The 22431-nt window shown below is 42.1% G+C and overlaps 1 protein-coding gene across 8 annotated transcripts in view; it reads right to left on the minus strand.

The window, feature by feature from the left end:
• Window positions 1–521: 521 nt before the first annotated feature.
• The window catches only part of LOC100656101 (transducin-like enhancer protein 4), a 162763-nt gene continuing 140853 nt past the window's right edge, over window positions 522–22431 (minus strand). For all 8 annotated transcript variants that reach the window (XM_064291201.1, XM_064291200.1, XM_064291199.1 and 5 more), the window contains 12 exons: window positions 22289–22408; window positions 21250–21303; window positions 20583–20735; window positions 18729–18861; window positions 17939–18132; window positions 17112–17188; window positions 7298–7547; window positions 5724–5971; window positions 4003–4150; window positions 3370–3520; window positions 2927–3003; window positions 522–1140 (listed from right to left, as the gene is read on the minus strand). In XM_064291201.1, coding sequence (XP_064147271.1) covers window positions 1033–1140; window positions 2927–3003; window positions 3370–3520; window positions 4003–4150; window positions 5724–5971; window positions 7298–7547; window positions 17112–17188; window positions 17939–18132; window positions 18729–18861; window positions 20583–20735; window positions 21250–21303; window positions 22289–22408 — 1713 coding nt within the window. In that variant the 3' untranslated portion in view covers window positions 522–1032. The remainder of the gene's footprint in view (window positions 1141–2926; window positions 3004–3369; window positions 3521–4002; window positions 4151–5723; window positions 5972–7297; window positions 7548–17111; window positions 17189–17938; window positions 18133–18728; window positions 18862–20582; window positions 20736–21249; window positions 21304–22288; window positions 22409–22431) is intronic.

The raw sequence follows: 22431 nt of genomic DNA on the forward strand, positions 1-22431 counted from the left end.
CCATTCTTCCTGTTTTCCAGAGGGAGGTCCTTGCAAATCCTCCTCTGCTCTCCTTGTTTTGTAAAAGACTTGGCTTGCACAGTGGTAGGAATCGTCCCCCTTATCTGTGCAGTTCCCAAAGAACATGCCAAAAAAACAGCCCCTAATTTCTTAGAACGACAAAAACTGCCCAAAGGTACACGTCTCCCTTGGCAAAGAAACATGGCAAAAATATCCAGGAGGGATTAAGTTGTCTCTTTGAGGCCAATTAATTTGTTCATCTGTCTATAATACAATAAAAAAAGAAATTAAAAACATATTACAAAGACACTTGTCGATAAGGGAATTAAAAAAAAGAAAAAAAATCCAATTATTTTTCGAGAATATTATTAAAGCTATAGATATATGGTTAAACTTGTCCAAAGAGACGCAGATGAATATGACTTGAGCTGTCATGTTCTAATTATTCAGCCAAGTTCCCAAACTTCTTTAAAATAAGTAAAAAACAAAAAACGTAAAAACAAAAAACCTAAAAACTTAACATCGCAGCAACATATTGCTTCATGTGTAATTATACATTTCACATCTCTATACAGCCATTAGTCTACATTTAGTGACATTTTTTTTAATCAATTATTTTAAACCTTCCTTTCCCCTCCTTTGCCAAAAAAAGGGGGGAGGAGGGGTATCAAATATGACACGTCTTCATTATCAATGCAGGAGCAGACAGCTTTATTTAGTCAGTCATTGTTAGAAAGCCTTCTTTAAACAAAATAAATATATTACAGATATAATACATAATTAAAGATTCCGTTCACTGTTAAGTATGCCTATCCCATGTTCTTCCAAGTAGACAGCTGAAGGTTTGGTATCACAGGTTCTTAATGAGTATTCACAATTCAATAGCGAACAGGAAGTGAGGTTAGGGAAGGGGATTAAACTCCACAACCGCAATGAGTACTTGGAATCCTTGGTTTTAGATGCAGGGGTAGGGGGGAGGATGACAGAGCAAAGTGCTACAAGGAGGAGTCCAGTTCACATGAAGATTTGTCCTTAATAAATAACTTCATAGACCGTGGCCTTCTTATCCCCAGAGCCGGTGACAATGTATTTGTCATCCACAGAGATGTCACAGCTAAGCACCGATGAGGATTCTTTGGACTAAGAGAAAAACACATGAAGAAAAATGTTAAATATGGAAAAAAAACCCATGAGCACCGAGGGGCAGGACTGGAAGACTGGGAGCAAAAACACACAACACACTCAACTGGCCAAATATGAGCTCCAAATGGGGAAAGGTAGTAGCAGTGTGTCCCTGAAATGGCAGGGCTGGGTCCACTCGCAAGTGCGTCTCACCGTATAGTCTGGGTCACCAGACAGGACTGTGCTAAACCTGGAGCCTCCTGCCCTGGGACATGGGGTAGGTGAAAAAGTCAGTGCTAAGAGCCCTTTTACTGGTCAAGTAAGGCCCGTTTTCAAATTCTTTTCTCCAGACAGTTAAGAGCAGGGTGTTTTTAGTATTAAAAACCCTTGACCTTGAATTCAGGTCGAGCTGTGAAACTCCCAACACACCACTTGGCCTCTCTGAGCCTCAGTTTCCTTTTAAAAGTATACAGGTAGAGACATTTACCTGCCTTCCACCTCAGAGGGTTGCTGCAGAATTTAAGTGAGGTAATATATGAGAAAAGGCATTATACACTGTTATTTTGAGATACGGAATACAAAAAATTATTCCTAGTAAAAAGCCCAATTTCCCTGTGTAAAAACAGAATTCAAACTTGCAAGGGGAAAGGTCTCAGTAGTTTAAAAAAATGCACCACACTTAGACTTTTGGATACCATGTTCACGTACAATAAATATGACAGTTCAATGTTAACTTTGAACCGAACCACGCTCATAAAACAGAAATCACAGTTCACCACTCTTTATCAAATAATTATTTTAGAGAGTGAATCCAAGACTATTCCTACAACAGTAAAGAAGAAAGCAGTTAGTACTAGAACAATACTTAACTGACCTTTTTTTAAAAAAGGAATAAACACAGATATGAGTTAAAAAAAAAAAAAAAAAACACATGATTTTAACCAGGACTCTGAATAATACTTAAAAAAAAAGTATGACATGTACCACTGTTTCTCAGACTTTTTTGATTGTAACCAATATGAAGAAACACATTTTACTTTATAACCCCATATACATAATACTTTGAACTACTATGAAAGATGCATACCAATGCTTATTCTACTTTTTTAAAAAATGCTGGGTAGGACAGTCTGAAAGGTTGTGAACCACAACAGGAAAAACAGCACACTCAACTCAAGCTTCGTGATAGCAGGAATCACCTATTTTTGTCCCAGTGATCATCATACATGATATCTTCACTCAATATATAGTTTTTGTCCACAATTTGGTCCTTCTACAAATAATTTCACAAACTATACCAAATTCCATTAAGGTAGAAAGAACACAATTTGTAAAATTAATCAAAATTTACTGATTTTTTCCAGCTACCACTCTTCTTTGAAGAAAGTGTTCAAAAAATACTACTAAGAATATTTAAACAACTTGTTTTCAAGTTGAAAACATAAAAATTAAAAAAAACACACAAAAAAACAAAAACCAATCAGAACACAGAAGACACAAATCCATAGTCTAGTGAGTGATAATGGACCCCAGGATGAGGAGCTGGTGAACACAGCAATGGACACAGCCCAGGCTTAGGGTCAGAAAGAATTGGAGGTGAACCCCAGCTCTGTGACTTGGTGGCCATGACACTTAACCTCTCGCAGGCCCAGTTTTCTTCTCTGCACGACGTGAATAACACCAGTTCTGACATTCCAGGTCCCAGGTGTGCATTACTCACATAAGAAGACACACGGAGAGCTTGGCGAAACAACTGACCCACAGTGAGGAGGCAATACCAGGCAGCTGAACGCGCAAATGTTACCTGGAATATACTGGCCCCATAAGGTGTTCTCCAGGCGTTCAGAAGGTTGTCCTTTCCAGTGCTTACAAACCATTTCCCTACAGGAAGAAGGTTTCGAATTAGGTCTGTCTGTGTTACTCTGTCAGACACCCAAAACTGGCTTTACAGGGCATCAAAATACTGACAGAAGATGCATTTGTAACAGAGCTTTCTTTCACTTCAAAATAAAAGCCGACCCTCTTAGATGTAATGAGTCATTTACACTTAAACGACAGTGACAAAGTGGATACGTGCCAGAAAATTACACAGCATTAGGGAGAAGGCACGTGTAAGGAAATGATGCTATTCACAAGAAGGACAAGTGAATGAACTAAAGCACCTGACTTGGAAAGTCTCTTAACGGAGAGGGTAGAAAAGAGGAACAACTCTGGTTGACAGAAAACGGACAGGAGGCGCTTGCTTACCACAGTGGGCAAACTTGAGTGACAGCACACAGCTCTCATGAAGATGTAACTGGTATTTGTCGGGCTTAGTGACATGCAGCACTTCCACGTTACTGTTCTCCATCCCCACCGCGAGCCACTCTCCGGTTGGACAGTAGCCAAGAGAGAAGATCTAGAATTAAATCAGGTAATAGTGATGCTGGCTACAGAGAACACAGTCGCTTTAGCCAGAGGCCAATGGTTCTTCTGGGGATACTATTTAAATTATGAAAGAAATCAAGACAATGTGAATTTTAGAGGAAGAAACTAAAGCCCAAAAGTAACAAGACACATCTCCACAAAATAATTTACTCATCGACTGTGTAAAATCCAAATACACGCATAGAGTAACGGTCTTTGAAATAAAAACCTTCTAAAAGCTTGTAATAAATGACATTTCTATCCATTAAAAAAATATAAGATAAAATATATTTTATACTTAATAAAATATACTAATATAAATATATCAATATCCTTAAATAACACAAAATTCAGACAGAAAATCACAGATTTTTTCATAGTTATCTAGTATGACTTCAATACACGTGGCCTTTTAGTACATCATATATGCTACAAAATCCATCTTCTACAATGTCACAGGTGTGTGGACCAAACCTGGGAAGTGAAGTCATGCTGCTGCAGCTGCCGCCCCTCACGCAGGTCCCAGGATCTGACCGTGTTGTCCAAACCGCCCGTCCAGAGCTTGGTGCCATCGTTAGAAATGTCAATACAGCTGGCTCCGTCTGTGTGGCCCTGGAATTGCCTGCAAGTGCCAAAATGGGGGGAAAGTCCTTGAAAAGCGAGTTTTCAGTTGAACTCAATTCAGACTTCCCCAGTGACCAATTTCATCACAGACTGTATTTGCAGACCACTTTGGTTTTTGATGAGAGAGATCCTGAATTAGAGTTTAACTGAGATGCTGAATTTCCTGTGCTTTTCTTTCTTTTTGAATAGTTGGGTAGTTCTTCAAATTACTCTGACACTGAAAACCTGACTGATATCACGGATGGAAAAACAGCTCCAACCGAAATAAACCAAAAAAAAACACACGCCTACAAGCATGTGAGCTAACCAAAGATACATTCGGAGGCCTATTCTCACTGTGCTATGGAAGAAAAGAGAGTTTAAGAAAGGTCAGGAGTATCTTCCCCTGCACGGAGCCAGGGGTGGGCCCGGGGAGCTGCGGAACAAATTACGCCAGCAAGCAGCACCACCACCGTGGGCAGCTGTGCACGGCAGAAAGACCAGGCTCTCAAGTGCAGGCACATGAAATGAAACTCAGTGATACAGCCGCCCCAGGAATCGCTCCTGGGAAAATGTGCAAAAGACACTGGGGGAGCTGAAGGGATTACAGGCAGCTCCTCATGACAGCCATTCCAAAAGGGAGAAGAAAAGGAGGGATTATTTTGGTCTTGGAATCTATATATACACATATATAAAGAGAGAGAAAGTTCAGTCCTACAATGTATCTCACAGACAGATAGTACAGGTCTCTTCTCTTTATACGCTCACCTTGACTTGACGTTAGATTTGACTACAATCTTCTCACACCGTCCTTACCTGATCACACCTCTTGCTTCCTGCTGTCTTATGTGTCGACCTCTGGAGACTCCTTACAGGGATTTACCTACCACTATTGATCCTATTCAATCTCATTTCTAAACAGACATCATAGTTAGGTTTATATATCCTTAATGGTGGGGTGAAAGGTAATCTAGACCATTTTCAGAATGAGGAACACCCAACACGGTCCCTGGGCCCATGGCAGGTGCTCAGTAAGTATTTGTTGAATGAACGAACACGCTGATACCCACGGCACCTGGCGCAGTGCTGTGCTCTAAGTATCGTCTCAGCAAGGAAATATCGACAATGATGGTGGCAGCAAGCAGAGACACGGTGCATTTCAGGCACCTCAGAAGAAAAGGCTGGTGATCTACTTCCAAAAAATCACCCACTGAAAACCCTATGGAGCACAGCTGAGGTCGCTGTGACTTGGAATCAACTCAATGGCCACTGGTTTTAAACAAGCCCAAGAGACCACTGGAACCTGACATACGTTAATAGTGCCAAACTGATCTCACTTTTTTTAACCACATTGAAGGTGCTTAGAATAATGTCTGGGGGAGAAAAAAAAAAAAAAAAAACCCTCGTTTTATAAAGTTTGAATAGTTCAGGAAACAAGATTTTACATTTATAATGTGTTTGGACCTGCTCTTAACAACTAACAATCAGACAATTATATTTCCTCTCTTAGACAAGCACACACACAGCACTGTGGCACACTGTGGTAAAATCTGCTCCGCCTCACAACCTGGGAACAGATCCTGCAGACCCACCTCACCAGCGTCTGGTTGTGCAGGTCCCACACTGCAATGTTGCCGTCGCTGCAGCACGAGAAGCAGACCTTGGAGTCAGGGCTGATGGCCAGGGCGTAGCAGGCAGGAGCCGAGGACGTCAACTCCGCCTTGATCCGTGGAGTTGGAGCCGCCAGGTCCCAAATGGATAGAGTGCTGGCTTCCCCTCCAACAATTAGGGTGCGTCCATCAGGGAGCAATCTGCAGGAACGGATGTAGTTATCCCTGTTCTGTGAAGACAAAAACCATCAAGAGATTACTCATGAGGAAAGGAAAACAGCATTAATGTGAGGGCAGAAATCCATAAAAGTATTGTGTTCCCTCCTGGTTTTAATGAGCCATTTATGCTTATGACAATGATAAAGTGGATTAATACTGGAAAATTACATGAAATTAGGTAAGTACTTAAACTTGATCTTCGGAATTTAATACTTCGATATTTAATCTTAATTAGCATCAAAATGCAAAGATCTAGACCCACCCCCTACAACACATACCAAATTAAAAGCTTTGTTTAGTCATCAATTGCCGGAGGCATCTGCATACACCAGACACACACGTACACTAAGGCAGGCACTCCCACAATCCTGGAGCCTCAACACTGGGAGCGCTGGCGTGCTTGACTCTGCTGTGGAAAGTTACGCTACTGCTGCCAAGAAGGTGTCAGGAGGTTGAAGACCTCTGGAGTCTGTTCCTTCTGCGTGGCATTGCCTGACCTGACTAAAAAGGCACTGTGGGTTTGATTAAATCAGCGTCAAATGGAGGTAAGAGTTAATCAAGGAGTGTTAAGTGACAGGGGGGGAAAAAAAAATTCCTCCCAGCAATATTCCACTGCTGGTATAAGAAAACCAAACTGAAATTTCCTAAATAACTCAAGGATAAATATTAACAAAATGTCTAAGGGAATATCGAGTGTTCCTCACGTGAAGTATTAAGTTACTCTTCATGTGGAATAGATTATGGTGCTTAAGTACACTCTCATAGACACCATTATGTGGGCTCTTAGTTTTCTTAAACTCCTGTGTCAGATTTAGTCTAGGAAACAGAGACCTTGGGTGGTATAAACAGCTAATTGTTAATCAAAAAGGCTGGAGTTTCAAATCCACCCAGAGGTGCCGCTCAAGAAAGCCTGGAGATCTACTTCTTAAAAATCAGCCCTTGCAAATCTCACGGAGCCCAGTTCTTCTCTGACACACATGGGGCTGCCACGAGTTAGAACTTACTCCGCCGCAACCGGTTTAGTCTAGGAAGACAAGTGGCTTCCTTTTCCCATTCACCGGGCAAGTGAACGAAAATTGTTTTGGAACACACTGCACATGAAGAAGGGGGTCACTCTGTCTGAAGGATCCGAAAGAAGACAGTCTTCCTCCTTGGTCCTTTATTTCTCTAAGTGAAAAACCACAAACCACCAAGACCAACTACCAACTTGTGACCAGCCCTGTGGTATTGCTCTTACATACTGTTCTCTCACTGACACCTCCCCTTCCTTCCTCCTACCTGTCTCTCTTCCCCTTTTCTGAAGGAAGGAATGAGTTTATGTATTTTTGTTTACTCACCAGGCAGTCGAGCTGAGAGACAGGGCTCTTGTTGCCAGGGTGGCTGATGTCCCAGACCTTGACACAGCCCTTCCCACCCGTGTACACGTGCCGCGTGGGGTTGCTGATGGTCACGGCACACACCACCTCCCCATGGTTCAGCGTGTTGATCTGGCGAGCGTGCCGGGGGATTCCAGGTCCAATGAGGGCGTCGGGGGGGAAGGGGACAGGCTGCATCTGACCATCTGCACTAACATGGAAGGAATAGGCTCTAAGGCAGCAGAAAGGGGGAAAAAAAGAGGAAAAGGGAATGTAAAGAAGCTACTCGACTGTTCATTGTAATGTGATGAAAAATAACACACTGTCAGTTCCACTTAAGACCTGCAATCAAGCACAGGGGAAGAAACACAATTTTCACACAGAGAGAGAGGCTCACTCTCCCAGCTACTGTGTGACATTGGTAGTTACTTAACCTCTCTGAACCTTGGCTCTAATCTCTAAAATGGGAAGAACGCTACCAACACCTCACAGAGCTCTGGAGAGAAATAAGATAAGCAGTAACAAGTATGGGACCTACTACTGCTTTGGAGGTTCTCTACAGACTTGCATCGCCTTCTATCTGGAGTGATTCAGGGGCCTGCGATGAGATTCTGCTTATAGAGCAAATCACTCCAATCAACTGACTTCCTAAAAATAAGCCAAAATTATGAAGCTTTAAGGACTCCAGAGTCTGTAGGCCTAAATGTTAAAAATGCCAGGCAGGCAAAAATAGAGTTTTATCTTTTTTTTTTTTAAAACACCTTGATTTGCCTTGACAATCACAAATCCTAGTAATTCCAAATGGAATTAGAAGGCTAAGAGAAAACGTACTATGTGGCTGCCCCAAAGGCCCACCTGTGAATACCTATCAGCGGCTCCATCTCCAACTCATTTCCAGGGAAAGCCCCTCAGGTTGTGAAATCATTTGGTTCTAAAGAGCAACTTAAGGCAGAGCTTCACCCTCACAGAACTCATCTCTATTTTTAGGATATTGAAGTCAGGCGGGACCACAAGGGAGGCTCCAGTGACGCCTGCCAGGTTCCTGGAGGCAGGAGATATCAGCGGTGGGTGGGAGGGAGCTGGGGCTGTCTTGGAAATTATGGGCCTGCTTTGGAAATTATGTCATTCTACTGTGGCAGGAAGCTTTGGAATGTGCTCTGTTTATGGGGAGAAGTTTATGAAAGGCATACCAAGAGAAAGCGTTTGTGGGGGTATAAAGGAGACGCTCGGACCACACTGCAGGGAAGTTTTAGAACCAAATTAAAACAATTCATGGTTCCCTAATGCAAAAATCGACAGGCTAGTCACATTCATCAAAATTCAACCCATTACTGAGAGGCGATTATCAGTCACCTGATGTTCCCAGAAAGGATGAAGCCTGCGTGTGGTTGTGGACGGCAGGAGAGCCAGACTGGTGGGATTTTACTTTCTCTAGATTAAGGAGAAAGGCTCAGAACTAGGTTGTAGAAAACAAAGTCGTATATCAGTTACTGAGGGGGACAGAGGTTGGAAGTTGAGAAACGCTGGGTCCATTTCTTTGCTAAAATCAATGGGACTGGGAGACCCACGGGGTGTGTGACATGGGAGAGGGGGTCACTGAGAAGGACTCTCAGGCTTCGAACCCAGGGAATGAGGCAGACAGTACTGCATTAGTGAAGGTGAGAGGGAGTCTAAGTGAAGGTACACACATGGGGATGTAAAGGGTTTGGTGTTCTTGAATTTGCGGGCAGATGGCAATCCAAATGGCAAGGGGAAGTAGAGCACCGTGATCTAGGAGAGAGGTCAGGTTAGAAAAACCAAGCTGTGGTCATCCACAAAGAAGTCATAGTTAAGCTAACAAAGAACAACAACAAAAAAAAACCATCCTGGAGCAGATCAGGCAGTAAGAAGTAGACCAGAAGCAGAATCAAAGAAAATGCTTATATTTAAAGGCTCTTTAGCAAGAACAGTCAGAGAAATAAATAATCGGGGCGGCGGGGGCGGAGCTGGGGGAGCAAGTGGAAAGTGGGAGAAGACGGTCCAACCCATGACGAGTTATTAAGAGATTCATCCATTCAACACATAATTTCTTGAGTACCCCAGTGTGCCAGGCCCTGTGCTAAGCCCTGAGGATTCAAGGGCAAGAAAGAAACCCACACAGCCTCTGTTCTCCCAAAGTTACACTCAGCGGGGGGTAGAGGGTAGGCACTCGGCAGAGCGAAAGGTTCATCAGTGGCGTATTTGTACAACTAAATATAAAAATGTTGTGCCGTCAGTGCTATGGACAGTGGAAGTTCTACTACTCTGGGAACTTGGTGCTGCTCAAGAAAGAAAGGGAAAATGACAATAGAGCAGCAATATAAAAATGGGTAAGAAAAAAAAAGGGGCCATTAATTACCTAGGAAAAAGACAGGAAAACGGTATGAGGAGGAGTATGACAAATACGAAGGTCAGGGCGAGAGAGCACGTTTATCATCCACTTATTCAGCCAGTATTTATTAGATGCCTAAAATGTGCTAAATGCTAGGAATTAGAGTGAACAAGACAGACCAAGTCCCTGCCTTCCCAGATCTTATACTCTAGACAGGAAAACATGGTACATAACAGATAAATGAGTAACCTCAGACAGTGGGAAGACACACACACAGAAATAATGGTCTCAGACCAAAGAGTCAAGAGGAGGCACGTGAGAGCAGAGGCCTGAATGAAGGATACAGGCCTTGCACATATCAAGGGGAGAATGTGCCAGGTGGTGGGAATAGGACATGCAAAGGCCCTGAGGCAGAACTAAGACAGAGGGCCAGTGTGCATTTGGTGGAGAGTGACAGGATATGGGGGCCTCACAGGCCATGATAAGAGATGTGAATATTATTCTGAGTAGAACAGGAAGCCACTGGAGACTTATGCAACGCAGTGAAATGACTCAACGTTTTCAAGTGATCATTTTACTTGTTGGGTGAAGAATGAATTTTAAGCAGCAAAATGGAAGAAGGAAAACGAATAGGTGGTGATTGCAGTAATCTGGGGGAGAAGCTGGTGGCTGGGGCCAGGGAAATAGTGAGAAAGTTGGGAATGGCTCTGCAATTCAAAAGGTCACTCAGGCTGGGTGGAGGCAGAGGAGGTAGGGAGATGGAATACCTGGACTTTGGAGGGGATACAGTTAGGGGTAAGGCAAGGTCTTCTCTCTGAGCTTGTAAACAGGTAAGTGAGGTCGAGAAATGCATTAGAGATGAGGTGGTCCAAGAACTGAGATGATGTGACTGGAGGATTGTCCTTGTGGATATCAAAGTTACCCAGGGTGATGACAGGCTCTGAGTGGAGTAAGAAAGACCCTAGAGGCCACGTGTCCAAGTTTTTAATAAACTGAGGGAATGTCCCAACAAGGTGAGGAGGAAGAGATTCAAATGGCACCAGCCTGAAAGGTGTAGGATTTTCAGAAAAGGGTGGAGGAGTTAAGATCTGGAAGAGATGGACTAGGGGCGGCCACAGCCTTTATCAAGCCTACCACTGGCCCTGAGGATTGTGAAATGTGAATTAAACAAAGTTGCCACTTAGAGGGCTGTGGGTGAAGGGTGATCTCAGGAGAGCACCAGGTTTCAGTTTGGCTAAGGGAGGGAAGGCGGTAATATTCTTAGAAAAAGGCTGAGATCCTGAGGGATGATGACTGAGAGAAAGGATAATTGATTTAGCAATTAAGAGGTCACGAAGACTAAATCTTAAAGGAAGGGAAAGGAAGGTTATTCCAAGTTTAGATGGTGGTGTACATTTTTAATGATAATTTATTTGAAAAGGCATCCTTCTCTCCCCTCTAGAATCGCTAAACGGTTTTTAAAGAGCCTTGAGAATTTAAATAGCTAAGAAACCAGACAAACAATTTCTTTCAGGTTTTCAAGATGACATTCTTCACTCAACAAAAACCACTGTGAGCACCTACTATGTTCCTGGAGCTTCCTTAAAAAAGGTCAAGAATTTCAAGAGCCTACTTGCAGTAAGGACACAATGTGGCCCTCTGTCTGCTGTAAGTATACATGAAACATTCTCAAGATTGGAAAGAAAAAAGCTTTAATACATATTATTGGATTTCAACAAGCTCTTTGATGTATAACTAGCAAAGAGTACTGGAATGTATAATGCAAGCCAACATTTCTAGAAATCACAGAAACCTCAGGCTCGAAGGACTATTCTCTTTCTAGCCAATTAAATGCATCAATACATGTTAACTACCTACTACGTACTCTGAAGCAAATATTATTCTGTTGTTGTGTGCAGTCTAGTCGATTCTGACTCATAGCGATCCTACAGGACAGACAAAACTGCCCCATAAGGTTTCCAAGCAGTGGCTGATGGATTCGAACTGCCAACCTTTTGGTTAAGCAGACTGAACTCTTAACCATACAAAACCAAGTAAGGCACTGGCCTTGCCCACACGTGGCTTCTAATCCACTAAGTATGGTAAGAAAGCACAGAAGTGACTACAATAACAGATGGAAGATGAAAGGTGTAAGGTTCTGCCATGTTCAAAAATGAAAGACAAAACTTATATTTCACAAGACATGGTATTAGAGATGAGTTGTAAAGAACTAAAGGGCTTTACCATGGAGTAACAGAGATGGAAAAAGCATTCCAGGTGGCAAGAATAGCAAAGGACAAGGGTTATGAAGGGGTAAGGTGAAATGACCTGGGAAATACCTGGGCTGGTTTTAACCTAGGGATTCATTTATTCAACAGGAATTCTACACTAAGGTTTGGAGGAGCCTGGGCAGGGCAGTCTCAAAGAGAGCCACCAGCAGGATATAATGCTATACAGGGAGGGTCTAAAACACCAGCCTGGGATTTCACAGACAGAACTCACTGGGGGATTTTTGGAGGGAAAGATTGGTGTGACATTGGAATAAGGCCATTAGCGGAAAAAAAATAAACAACTAGATAGCAAAAAATAGGATGAATTGGAGGAATAAGAGACAGTTATTCTAATAATCTAGGTAAGAGGTAATGGGGGAACTCAAACAGGCAAGGGGAAGGATGACAAGCTAGAAGTAACAGTGAATATAAGACTCTGTAGAGGAGTTAACTAATAAGATATGAGGAGGGAGCCAGTAATAACAGAGTTTCAGAGCTCAGGAAACAACAGGTACTAGCAGTTACAAAAATGGGACAACTGGGAGGAAGACCTAGTCTGGGGAAATACTTTCTGAAAATAATGAGTTTAAGAAGTAAATGGAGCCCTGGTGGCGCAACGGTTAAGAGCTTGGATGCTAACCAAAAGGTTGGCAGTTTGAATCCACCAGCCACTCCTTGGAAACCTTATGGGGCAGTTCCACTCTGCTGCACAGGGTCACTATGAGTCGGAATTGACTTGACGGTAACAGATTTAAGTGAAAATAACACATGTGGAAGATGCCTTGCTAAGGCGCCCACAAAGAACTGTACACAGAGGGCTGGAGGCAGAGGGTTTGGGGTGCACTCTCCCCATCACACACACACACACACAGTTTGTACACACATAGCATGTGAAGTCATGAAAAGCTAACAACAGCTCTTCAAGGGACATGGAGCAGAGAAAATAAGACAGCTATGGAAAATGTTTAAATTTGGTTTTGGATATGTTAAACTTATTTTCTAACAGAACTAGACTTCAAACAATTCAGGCACTTTCGAGTCACTCTCCTTTTAAGACGCGTGCACCTGAGTCATTATTTTATTTGGTTTTCAATGAAAATCCAGCATATTTAAAGACCGTTGGTCCTTGGCCTTCCCACCTCTTCATTCACTCTCTCTGAGAGGCCCAGCTCTGTATGTCATGCTCATCTCTTCACTCTTTACAACACCTTCTCCAAGTTTTCAATGTCTCACTAGATGGGACTAGACCTTGAATTCACAATTTAAGGTCTGGCTATTGTAATTTATGAGGTATAACAGAAAATTAGATTCCAAGTACAATATAAGCCCACTAGTAATTCAGTCAGTCAGCAAATACTCTGGTGTGTTTACCACGTGTCAGGGCACTGTTCCCATTTTGAAAACCTTGATTTATTTAAAAAAAAAAAAAAACAACAACCCAAATACCACAGAGAAAGATTGCTAAACTGTGAGCAACCCGCCACCCATAAACCTGAAATCTTTGTTTTCGCTTTCACATGCCATATCCCATAATACAATTACCAGTACTGTGGCTTTAATGGAATAGTTTCGTACTATTCCTGTAAGTCTCATGTAAGTAGCAGATGAGGGAAAAAGTCCGTTTTCAGCTTACACTGAAATTAAACTATGTTGTCACTCCAATTGCGTATTGAGTGGAACCTTGCTAATTCATCTGAATAGATAAGAGGACTCAGGGAGGATTTATCAAATAAATGCTATTTTGTTCATTAGTTTGGTACACACATTTAATTATAATTTTTGATAGTATCTAACAATTCATTTTGTAAAAATTATTAGGACAGAGATGCACAGCCATTTTTAAGTCTTTCTGGAGGAAAGTGGATGTGTCGGGGGGGTGGGGTTGGGGAGGTGGCCTTAGTTGATGTATTTTTATATTTTGAACAAGACAGTGTTTTGTAGTACAAGAAAAAATGTCACAATTCTGAACCTTATGATCTCGAGAGCCATATAATATGTATAATCATTTCTGTTCTAAAAGCTATATTAAAAGCAGATTACCTCCATATGTGTAAATAAACGAGCAATTATATTTATATCTTGCTGCCCTGTTACAAAAAGACATGCCAATGACAAAAAACCTGGAATCCAATTTACTCAATCCAATCTTCTTGGGTCATTTCTGCCCCCTAGAACATGTTGTGTAAGTAGCTGAGAAACTGATAATACTCGGGAGGGAAACTGAAAGGAAGTGATGCTGGAATTTACTGAATGGCCACCATGTACTAAAGAAACAAGCCGCTTCACATATATCATCATCTTACTTCATCCTCAAGCCCTCCTCACCAGGAGGCACCATCTCTGAAGCTCACAAAGTTAAGAAACTATGTACAAAGTCCACTTTCTGGCTGTCAATCAGGAGAGTCAAAATTTAAGCTTAGATCGGTCAAACCCACATTCTGTCAACCACATCAATCTCTTTTTGGGATTCCTTGTGAAGTGTTATTTGCCAGCTGCATTAGGTGTGACTCCATCATTTCCATGAGTAAAATTTCCCAATAATCTTTCAACCTATCGACCCCTCCCTCCCTAAAGGATTTCAAATTTCATAATGCCAAGAGTAAAGATGGGGAAAGAAAGGGAGTCCAACTCAAAGACTCAGGAGGACCACCCGAATCACACCAGCCATGATACCTCAGTAATCGAACTGGCCCAAACCTCCAAACCAAGAGTATCATCACTTCATTAAATACACCTGATATACTTTTGGAGTCCCTGGGTGGTACAAAGTGTTAATGCGCTCAGCTGTTAACTGAAGGGTTGCTGGTTCGAGTCCATCCAGAGACACCTCAAAGACAGGCCCAGTGATCTACTTCTGAAAAATCAGCCAGTGAATACCCTATGGAGTGCAGTTCAACTCTGACACACATGGGGATGCCATGAGTCAGAGTCAACGACAGCTATCTTTTTTTTAATTCTTTTTTAAACATACTTTCATTTTTCTCTCAGGATGGCCACTGAGGCAAGAAGCACCATGCCTCTTCTGCCTGGTGGCTGTACTATATCTCTGGGTACAGCTGCTGGTTAAACGAGTAAGCGGTAATTATGTAGTAGTACCTGAAAGAGACGGCACCTCTTCCCTAAGGAACCCCTCTGTCTCCCCCTACACAGCTCATATGGAACTCAGAGGTGTTCGAATTATTTGGTTAATCCTCTGACCTTATTATTTAGTCACTGCTTGAAACAGGTCAAACTTTCACCCTCAAATACCTGAGAGTCCTTGGTCAACAAGACTTGTCAGTCAACAACTATTTGCAGAACACGCACGGGTACACAGAATTTTACGGTAACTGATATTTATACCTTCAACTCTCAAGGAATCCAAGGTCTAATTTGCCCTGTCTCCCTTATTAATCAATCAAATATTTACTGAGCAATGTGGCTATGGAGCCAGCATTGTGTGTGATGTAACACAGAAGTTTACGGTAAAGTCCGTGGAGAACTAAGCCACAGAAGGAAGAACCAAGAATCTGATGCATCAGATCAAAGTGAAGAAAGGGTCCAGATGAGGTCTAGTCAACATGGGGTGGGGGTGGGGGGGCAACATGGAGAGAAAGAGGGTACAAAGGAAACAACAGGGTGACAACAAGGTATCTGAGCATGCAGCTGTTAATAAACATGCAGTGGGGGTTAAAGAAGGGTGAGATTGGAACACATTTATTCAGAGAACAAATAGACACCGTGAGTACCAACCATGAGCCAAGTACTATTCTAGACACTGGAGCCACTTCTGTGAACTGAACAGCAACAACTTCTACTCTGCTGTCATGCAACTTTTACTCAAGTGGGGATAGGGAAGTAGAAAGAACGAGAGGCAGGGAGGGGATGGGAAGCTGTTTCAGATAGCGCTGTTAGGGTAGAACAGTGATAAGATGACATCATAGTAGCAACCTGAAGTGAAACAATAAGACACTGAAAAAGTGATGGGAGGAGAGGGACCAAAAAGGGCAAATGTCCTGAGTTAGGCAAGGAAACCATTTAGAAGAAGTGGGGCTTGAGCTGCTACTGGAGGTCAAATGTGGATAGCAGAGGGCAGGTGAGAAAGCACTGCAGATAGGAAGGCAGCATGCACATGCCAAGTACAGTGACACACAAGATGGGAAGCAAAGAGTGATGAGAATAAATATACAAAAGCCAAACCAAACCATTGCCTTAGAGTTGATTCAGACTCATGGCAACCCCATGTGTTACAGAGTGGAACTGCTCTGGAGAGTATTCCTGACTGTCATCTTTATGGAAGCAGATGACACACATGTGACTAAAAAAGACAAGAAGGGTCTGCATGGATGCTTCCCAAAAGAGAGGAGAGGGGAAGCAAGCTGGGATTTTAAAGGAAGGGCGAGCATTACTGTTTACTTAAGTCTTTGGGGAGCCCTGGTGATGCAGTGGTTAAGACTCTGGCTACTAACCAAAAGGTTGGCAGTTTGAAGCCACCAGCCACTCCTTGGAAGCCCTATGCGGCAGTTCTAACTCTGTCCTAAAGGGACACTGTGAGTTGGAATCAACTTGATGGCAACAGGTTTGGTTTTGGTTTGGTAAGTCTTTATATCTGGGAAAAGAGAACTGGGCAGTAATAAAAAAGCGGACTGGACTAAAATGAAGAATGTGGGAAATTAGAATTCGAAGAAGAGGCTGGAACAATTGATGTGTTGTGTTCTGCCTTTCATAACTCAAGAGGGTGTGAACACAGACACTCCAAATGCCCGGCTCACAGTATAAGAAGCCAAATGAGTAAGCAAGCCACTTTTTCTAGAAATAGAACCCAGTATAACACCACTCTTCTTTCTCTTTCACATTTGAAGTCTGGTGTCTCTTCCTACATGCTCCAATTTTGAGCATCCAGAGGTTTGCACATAAAACCAGACTTTTTGGACAGGAAGAGCTGCCCTGAAATCAGTAATAGATGTAGACAAGACCTTACTTACACAGGTGCTGCCGCAATCAGGAGCTCAAGTTTTTAAATTGGAAATACAAAACCCCTCTCTGCTGCCTCTTTTCCTGTGCTATGGGAAAATTATAAAGTCTTTGCAAGGATAAAAAATGCAAGCCACAGAAACTCTCAACAATTACCCCATGCCTGTGAAAGGCTGCTACCTGTGCAGGACCAGCCAGGGACCAGGGTGTGTCACACAATGTACAAAGCTGCAAAGGTACTCACGGTTTTCCTCCTGGAATGCCTGTCAGGTTTGGAGGTATTGCTGGCACACGCATGTGATGGTGTGGGTCAAATCCAACCTAGAATTTCCCACAAGCAGAACAACAAAAACAAATTTGGTTACATTAACTTGTTTTATTCTATTCAATGTCTTTTCTAAAACCTGGGAGATTAGGTTCTCTAAAAGTATGATCTTTGAGATATTTCAGTTAAGTATTTATTAATGAAACATGATGTTTAGGATTTAATGTAACATAATTGAGGGTGGGAGATACATGGAAAAAAACTGTATTAATAATTACTGAAGCTCATGATGGGAACCAAAACAAAAAAAAACTTAATCCGTTGGCATCAAGTGGATTCCAACTCATGGCTACCCCATGTGTGACAGAGTAGAACTGCTCTATAGGGTTTTCTTGGCTGTACTCTTTACGGAAGCAGATCACCAGGCCGTTCTTTCATGATGCCTCTGGGTGGGTTCAAACCACCAACCTTCCAGTTAGTAGTTAAGTGCAAATCATTTTCACCACCCGGGGACCTCATGGGATTCATTATAGTTATTATACTATTTGTTCTACTTTTGTAGGTTTAAAATTAAGAAAAAAAAAGAAGGAATATGATATAAATAAGAAACTACTTGGCTTACAACAGAATCTCCTCATCTTATGAAAGAACGTAGATCTCACGGCATAACTACGTGTAGCTGGATTTACAAATACACACTACTTCCTCCGTAAATACCTCAAATTCTATAAAATGTATTCCAAAAAGTATGTATGACAACCCCCTCCTCTGAGATATTTTTCTTTTTTAAAAGCCCACACACATACCACTGGTGATCGCCCATACGCGGCGGCAGCAGCCGCGGCAGCCGCAGCAGCGCTCATCTGCGGGGAGATATTGTGTAGCCCAGCATAGGCGGCCCCAGGACTGGTCAGCTCTCCATTCATCCCAGCATGGGGCACGATCCCAAAGGGGGTTGGGTATGGACATGGTACTGCCATGGGGGTCCTCAGGCTAGAGGCTACAGGCAAAGATGGAAGGAGGAAAGAGAAAAAAACAAGAACACAGGAAACACTTGAGTAAGACAGCTTTAAAAAAAAAAAAAAAAAAAAAATCAAACCCATTGCCATCAAGTTGATTCTGATTCATAGCAACCCTATAGGACCGGGTAGAATTGCCCCATAGGTTTTCCAAGGGTGCAATCTTTATGGCAGCAGACTGTCACATCTTTCTCCCAAGGAGTGGCCGGTGGGTTCAAACCACCAGCCTTTTGGTTAATAGCTCTAACTCTTTAACCACTGTGCTACCAGGGCTCCATGACATCTTTAAGTATATTTAGAAAAAAACATAATCCGTGGTTCAAAGAGGCTTAATTTAATATTCTCAAAAGTCACTCAAGTCTTTATGGGACTTATTCATTCGCCTTATTTTACTGAACACTTACCATGTGCCAGACAGGGCTGGTGCTAGGTGCTTGGCTCAGGTTAAATAACAGTCTAGCTAGCAGTCATTCAATGCAAAGGTCACTAGTACTTTTAATGTACTCTATTCTTTTAATGGCTTTAAATTTTTCTCAGACAGAACCTAAATATACAGAAAACATATTTTCTTACTAACCCAAAGGGTCAACTCCTGGTGGTTTTCCGGGTACAGGTCTCAGTCCGGGAGTGGAATTACTGCCAGGGGTCGGTGCATCAGTTCGTGGAGTAGGGGTGTTGGATTTTGAAACAGGAGTCGTAGATTTTTCATTCTAATAACAGAGGTAATTGAGTGTACCAGCAATTAGAACTTTTTTTGGGGGGCGGGGGGTGCATTGTGAGATAGGTGAATGTTTACAGAGCAATTAGTTTCTCATTACACAATTAATACACAAATTGTTCTGTGACAATGGTTGCCAACCCCAGCATGTATCAGCACTTTCCCCTTCTACAGCTCGGGTTACCTGCTTCCATTTGTCCAGTCTTCCTGTCCCTTCCTGCCTTCTCATCTTTGCTTTTGAGCTAGCATGCCCATTCAGTCTCATATACATGATTGAACTACGAAGCACGTTCCTCACGTGTGTTATTGTTTGCCCTATAGACCTGTCTAATCTTTGGCTGAAGGGTGAACCTTGGAATAGAACGTGGTTTTAACAATGATGTTAAACATTTAAAAAACAGTAAAGAAGAAGAAAAGGGAAAAAGGAAACAAAGAGAAATTAGCTCAGGCCTTTAATTAATTTGAAAAAGCTTACCCACTGCCGTTGAGTCGATTCTGACTCACAACAACCCTATGGGACTAAGTAGAACTGCCCAAAGAGTTTCCAAGGAGCGCCTGGTGGATTTGAACTGTCGACCTTTTGGTTAGCAGCCGTAGCACTTAACCACTATGCTGCTGGAATTTCCTTAAAAAAGCTTACTAACAAAAAGAATTCCTTGTAACCGCAGAATCAATGTTCGGGAGGATATAAATCGAAGCTGAGCAGGCAATGAAAATGTAGAGTACGTCATTTCTAGAAAACTGGTCTGAGTCAGGTGAAGGCTGACAATCATGACCGCCTGACTGTGAGCGACCACTGGCTGGGGGCTTTGGGTTCAGATTGAGTGGTTTGAGTGGAGCTCCAGGTGGGTATGTTCATGTCACCAGAGGTTTCCTGGTTAGCAGATCTCACTGGAAAAGATTCAGCCTCAATAGAGACTCGACCCAGAGGAGTTTCCATTAAAAGAAGGCCATAAGGCCAATAGAAAACAACAGGGGGAAAAAAAACACTCAACCCAGCCCTCTGCCAATCACATCATCCCCCTAATTTGCAGACAAACTGAGGAATTTTCTTTCCTTTCAGCTGGAAATTCCAACGTTATTTGAAAACTGAACTTGCCTTTTTTTTTTAAGTGCTAAGGAAATAACTAGCAAGGAAAAAAAGACACACCACACAAAAATGCAATTAACTACACAGCTACAGAAGGGGGTATGGAAAGATTACCCTGACTCGCGAGCAGTACATTTTTGCATTTGTGATTTGTGGTGTGATTCAAGGTAGGCTTTCGTAAATGACAGATTACATTTTAGATAGGAAGGGAAAATTATTGCAGTCATATATAGCTTAGTAATTCACACAAAGCTAGCAACAAAATCACATCCAAGCCAACCACTGAATTTACCACAAACCACAGGCAACACAACCATCTCTGTAACCCCAGTGTGTATTTTTTCATCTTCAGCAAAACATGTTTCACTTGATTTCCCTCTATCTTTCCTCCATCCATGCAAAAAGACTCATAAAACACGCATCCATCACCAAGTTAGTAATCCGTGCTGATCCGAAAATAACTTTTGTAATTAAACTTGGATACCTAACACATAACATATTCTTGGAAATAAAGGTCCTACAGAAAAATGTGAGAAACAGAAAACAAAACAAAACAAAAATCAAATCAAACCCAACCATCGTGAACCAGGTAACACTGAAAAAGATGGCGCAGAACTGCTTACAAGGCTAAGTTCTTTGGATTTGGAGGAAGGAGTGCTGCTGGAAGATGCAATGGAAGCTGGACTAATCGGGGCATCTTTCTTGAGTAGGCGTGTCTTGTCCAGGCCATTCTCTCTCGGGGAATGTGCTGGGCTCCCCCGAGGGGAAGACGGGTCCTACAAAGGAGCATCATGGGTATTAATGAGCACAGTGCATTCACAAGGCTGGAGTACCTGGGCGTGGACGTTACTAGCTGAAAGCATTTAATAGCTTAGAAGTGCAAAATATTCTGGAATACAGACCAAGATTCACTGAATCACCAGGAAAAAAAAAAGGTATTGAGACCACAGAAAATACTACAATACTTACAGTACTTATTTAAAACAAAAACAAAAATTAAAGCCCCACGAATCGGCAAGATTGCTTGTCAGTGAGATCTATGGGCTGACCACAGATGGTGTACATTCATGGTGGTAACAAAAGACATTGCACACTTCAAAAAAAAGAGCAGCAGTTATTTTTTTTTTTTTAAAGCATCATTACAATAAGTTAAAAAAAAATTTTTTTTTTCAGGTAAACAAAAAGTGGGTCCCATTAGAAATTAAGAGGACATTTTGGATCTACCTGTTTAGATACTAGTCATTCTCATAGCTGCATAAGACCAAGAAGTTAAACTGGTGATAAACATACCTCGTTGGAAACATCCACCACCAAGTTGTCATCACTCTTCTCACCATCGCTGTCCTGCATTGACAATTACGAAACATTATCACCTCCCACAGCAAATACATATATATGTATTTTGGCCAGATTTACCCTAGATAAGTCCAGACTAATCCTTTATTTCTTTAAAAAAAAGAGAGAAATGAACTGCACCAAACAGTGCTGAACACTTTACATTGTACTATTTTCTTCATCCTTATAATGATATTATGAGGTTGGTATGATTGTTCTATTTCACAGTTTATGAAATTGAAGCTTATGGCCGGCCTACTTAATACTCTTGAGCAAAGGTCTAAAATTGACCTGCTCAGGCTAAATCTCAACTAGAAAGGGGTGTGATTTGGTCTGTCAATGTTTTAGAAAACTAAGTCAGCCACAGTTTTGCGATTGGGAAGTTCCACAGAAAAATCCAAATTTTCAGTGTCTCTAGAAAAATCCTCCAGTTAGGCCACGCTGGAGGCCTGGAATCCTGGCTGGAACACCAGAGGAAGTCAGGAGGGGACCTCTTGCCTCCCCATCATTCCCGCCCAGCTGGCTTCTTCATCTGTGTGATCTGTTTGGCCACTGAAGTGAAATGAGCCTCAAATTAAGTTATGGACATTCTGGATATCTCCGAGAGTTATATTCCCCAGTACATGTGTACATCCATACATTTCAACAGATATTCTAGGATTTTACATTTTTCCCTAACATTTCTAGCTGACCACAGAAAATTAAACCATCTTGAAACATATGTGGAGAAGCAAATATATCCATAAAAATATTCAACAGGAACATCTAATTCCTTTATTAGTTGCTAGATAATGCTCTCTGTTCTTTCTCCCTCTCTCAAGCACACAAGAGCACCCACTCACACCCACATTAGGCTTTACCTAGCCAATGGAGACACGGTTACAAATACAGTAATTTTTTTCTCCTAACGGACTTTGCTAACCTGTGTTCTAGTTTAGGTTGGCAATAGTCAAAGGGAAAAAAGGCTGCATGGTAAAAAGCAAGGTGAACTTACGTAACGAGCTGCAATTTCCTTTTCTTCAGTTTTCTGCTTTTTGCTATCAGAGGAATAGTCTGTTGAGTTTCTGTGCTTCTCGGCGCCTCGGAAACTGGCTGACGGGGATACCGAAGAGCTCTGAAATAGAAGAGGAAGCTTGG

Source organism: Loxodonta africana, chromosome 9, assembly GCF_030014295.1.
Source record: "Loxodonta africana isolate mLoxAfr1 chromosome 9, mLoxAfr1.hap2, whole genome shotgun sequence".
Lineage (NCBI taxonomy): Eukaryota > Metazoa > Chordata > Mammalia > Proboscidea > Elephantidae > Loxodonta > Loxodonta africana.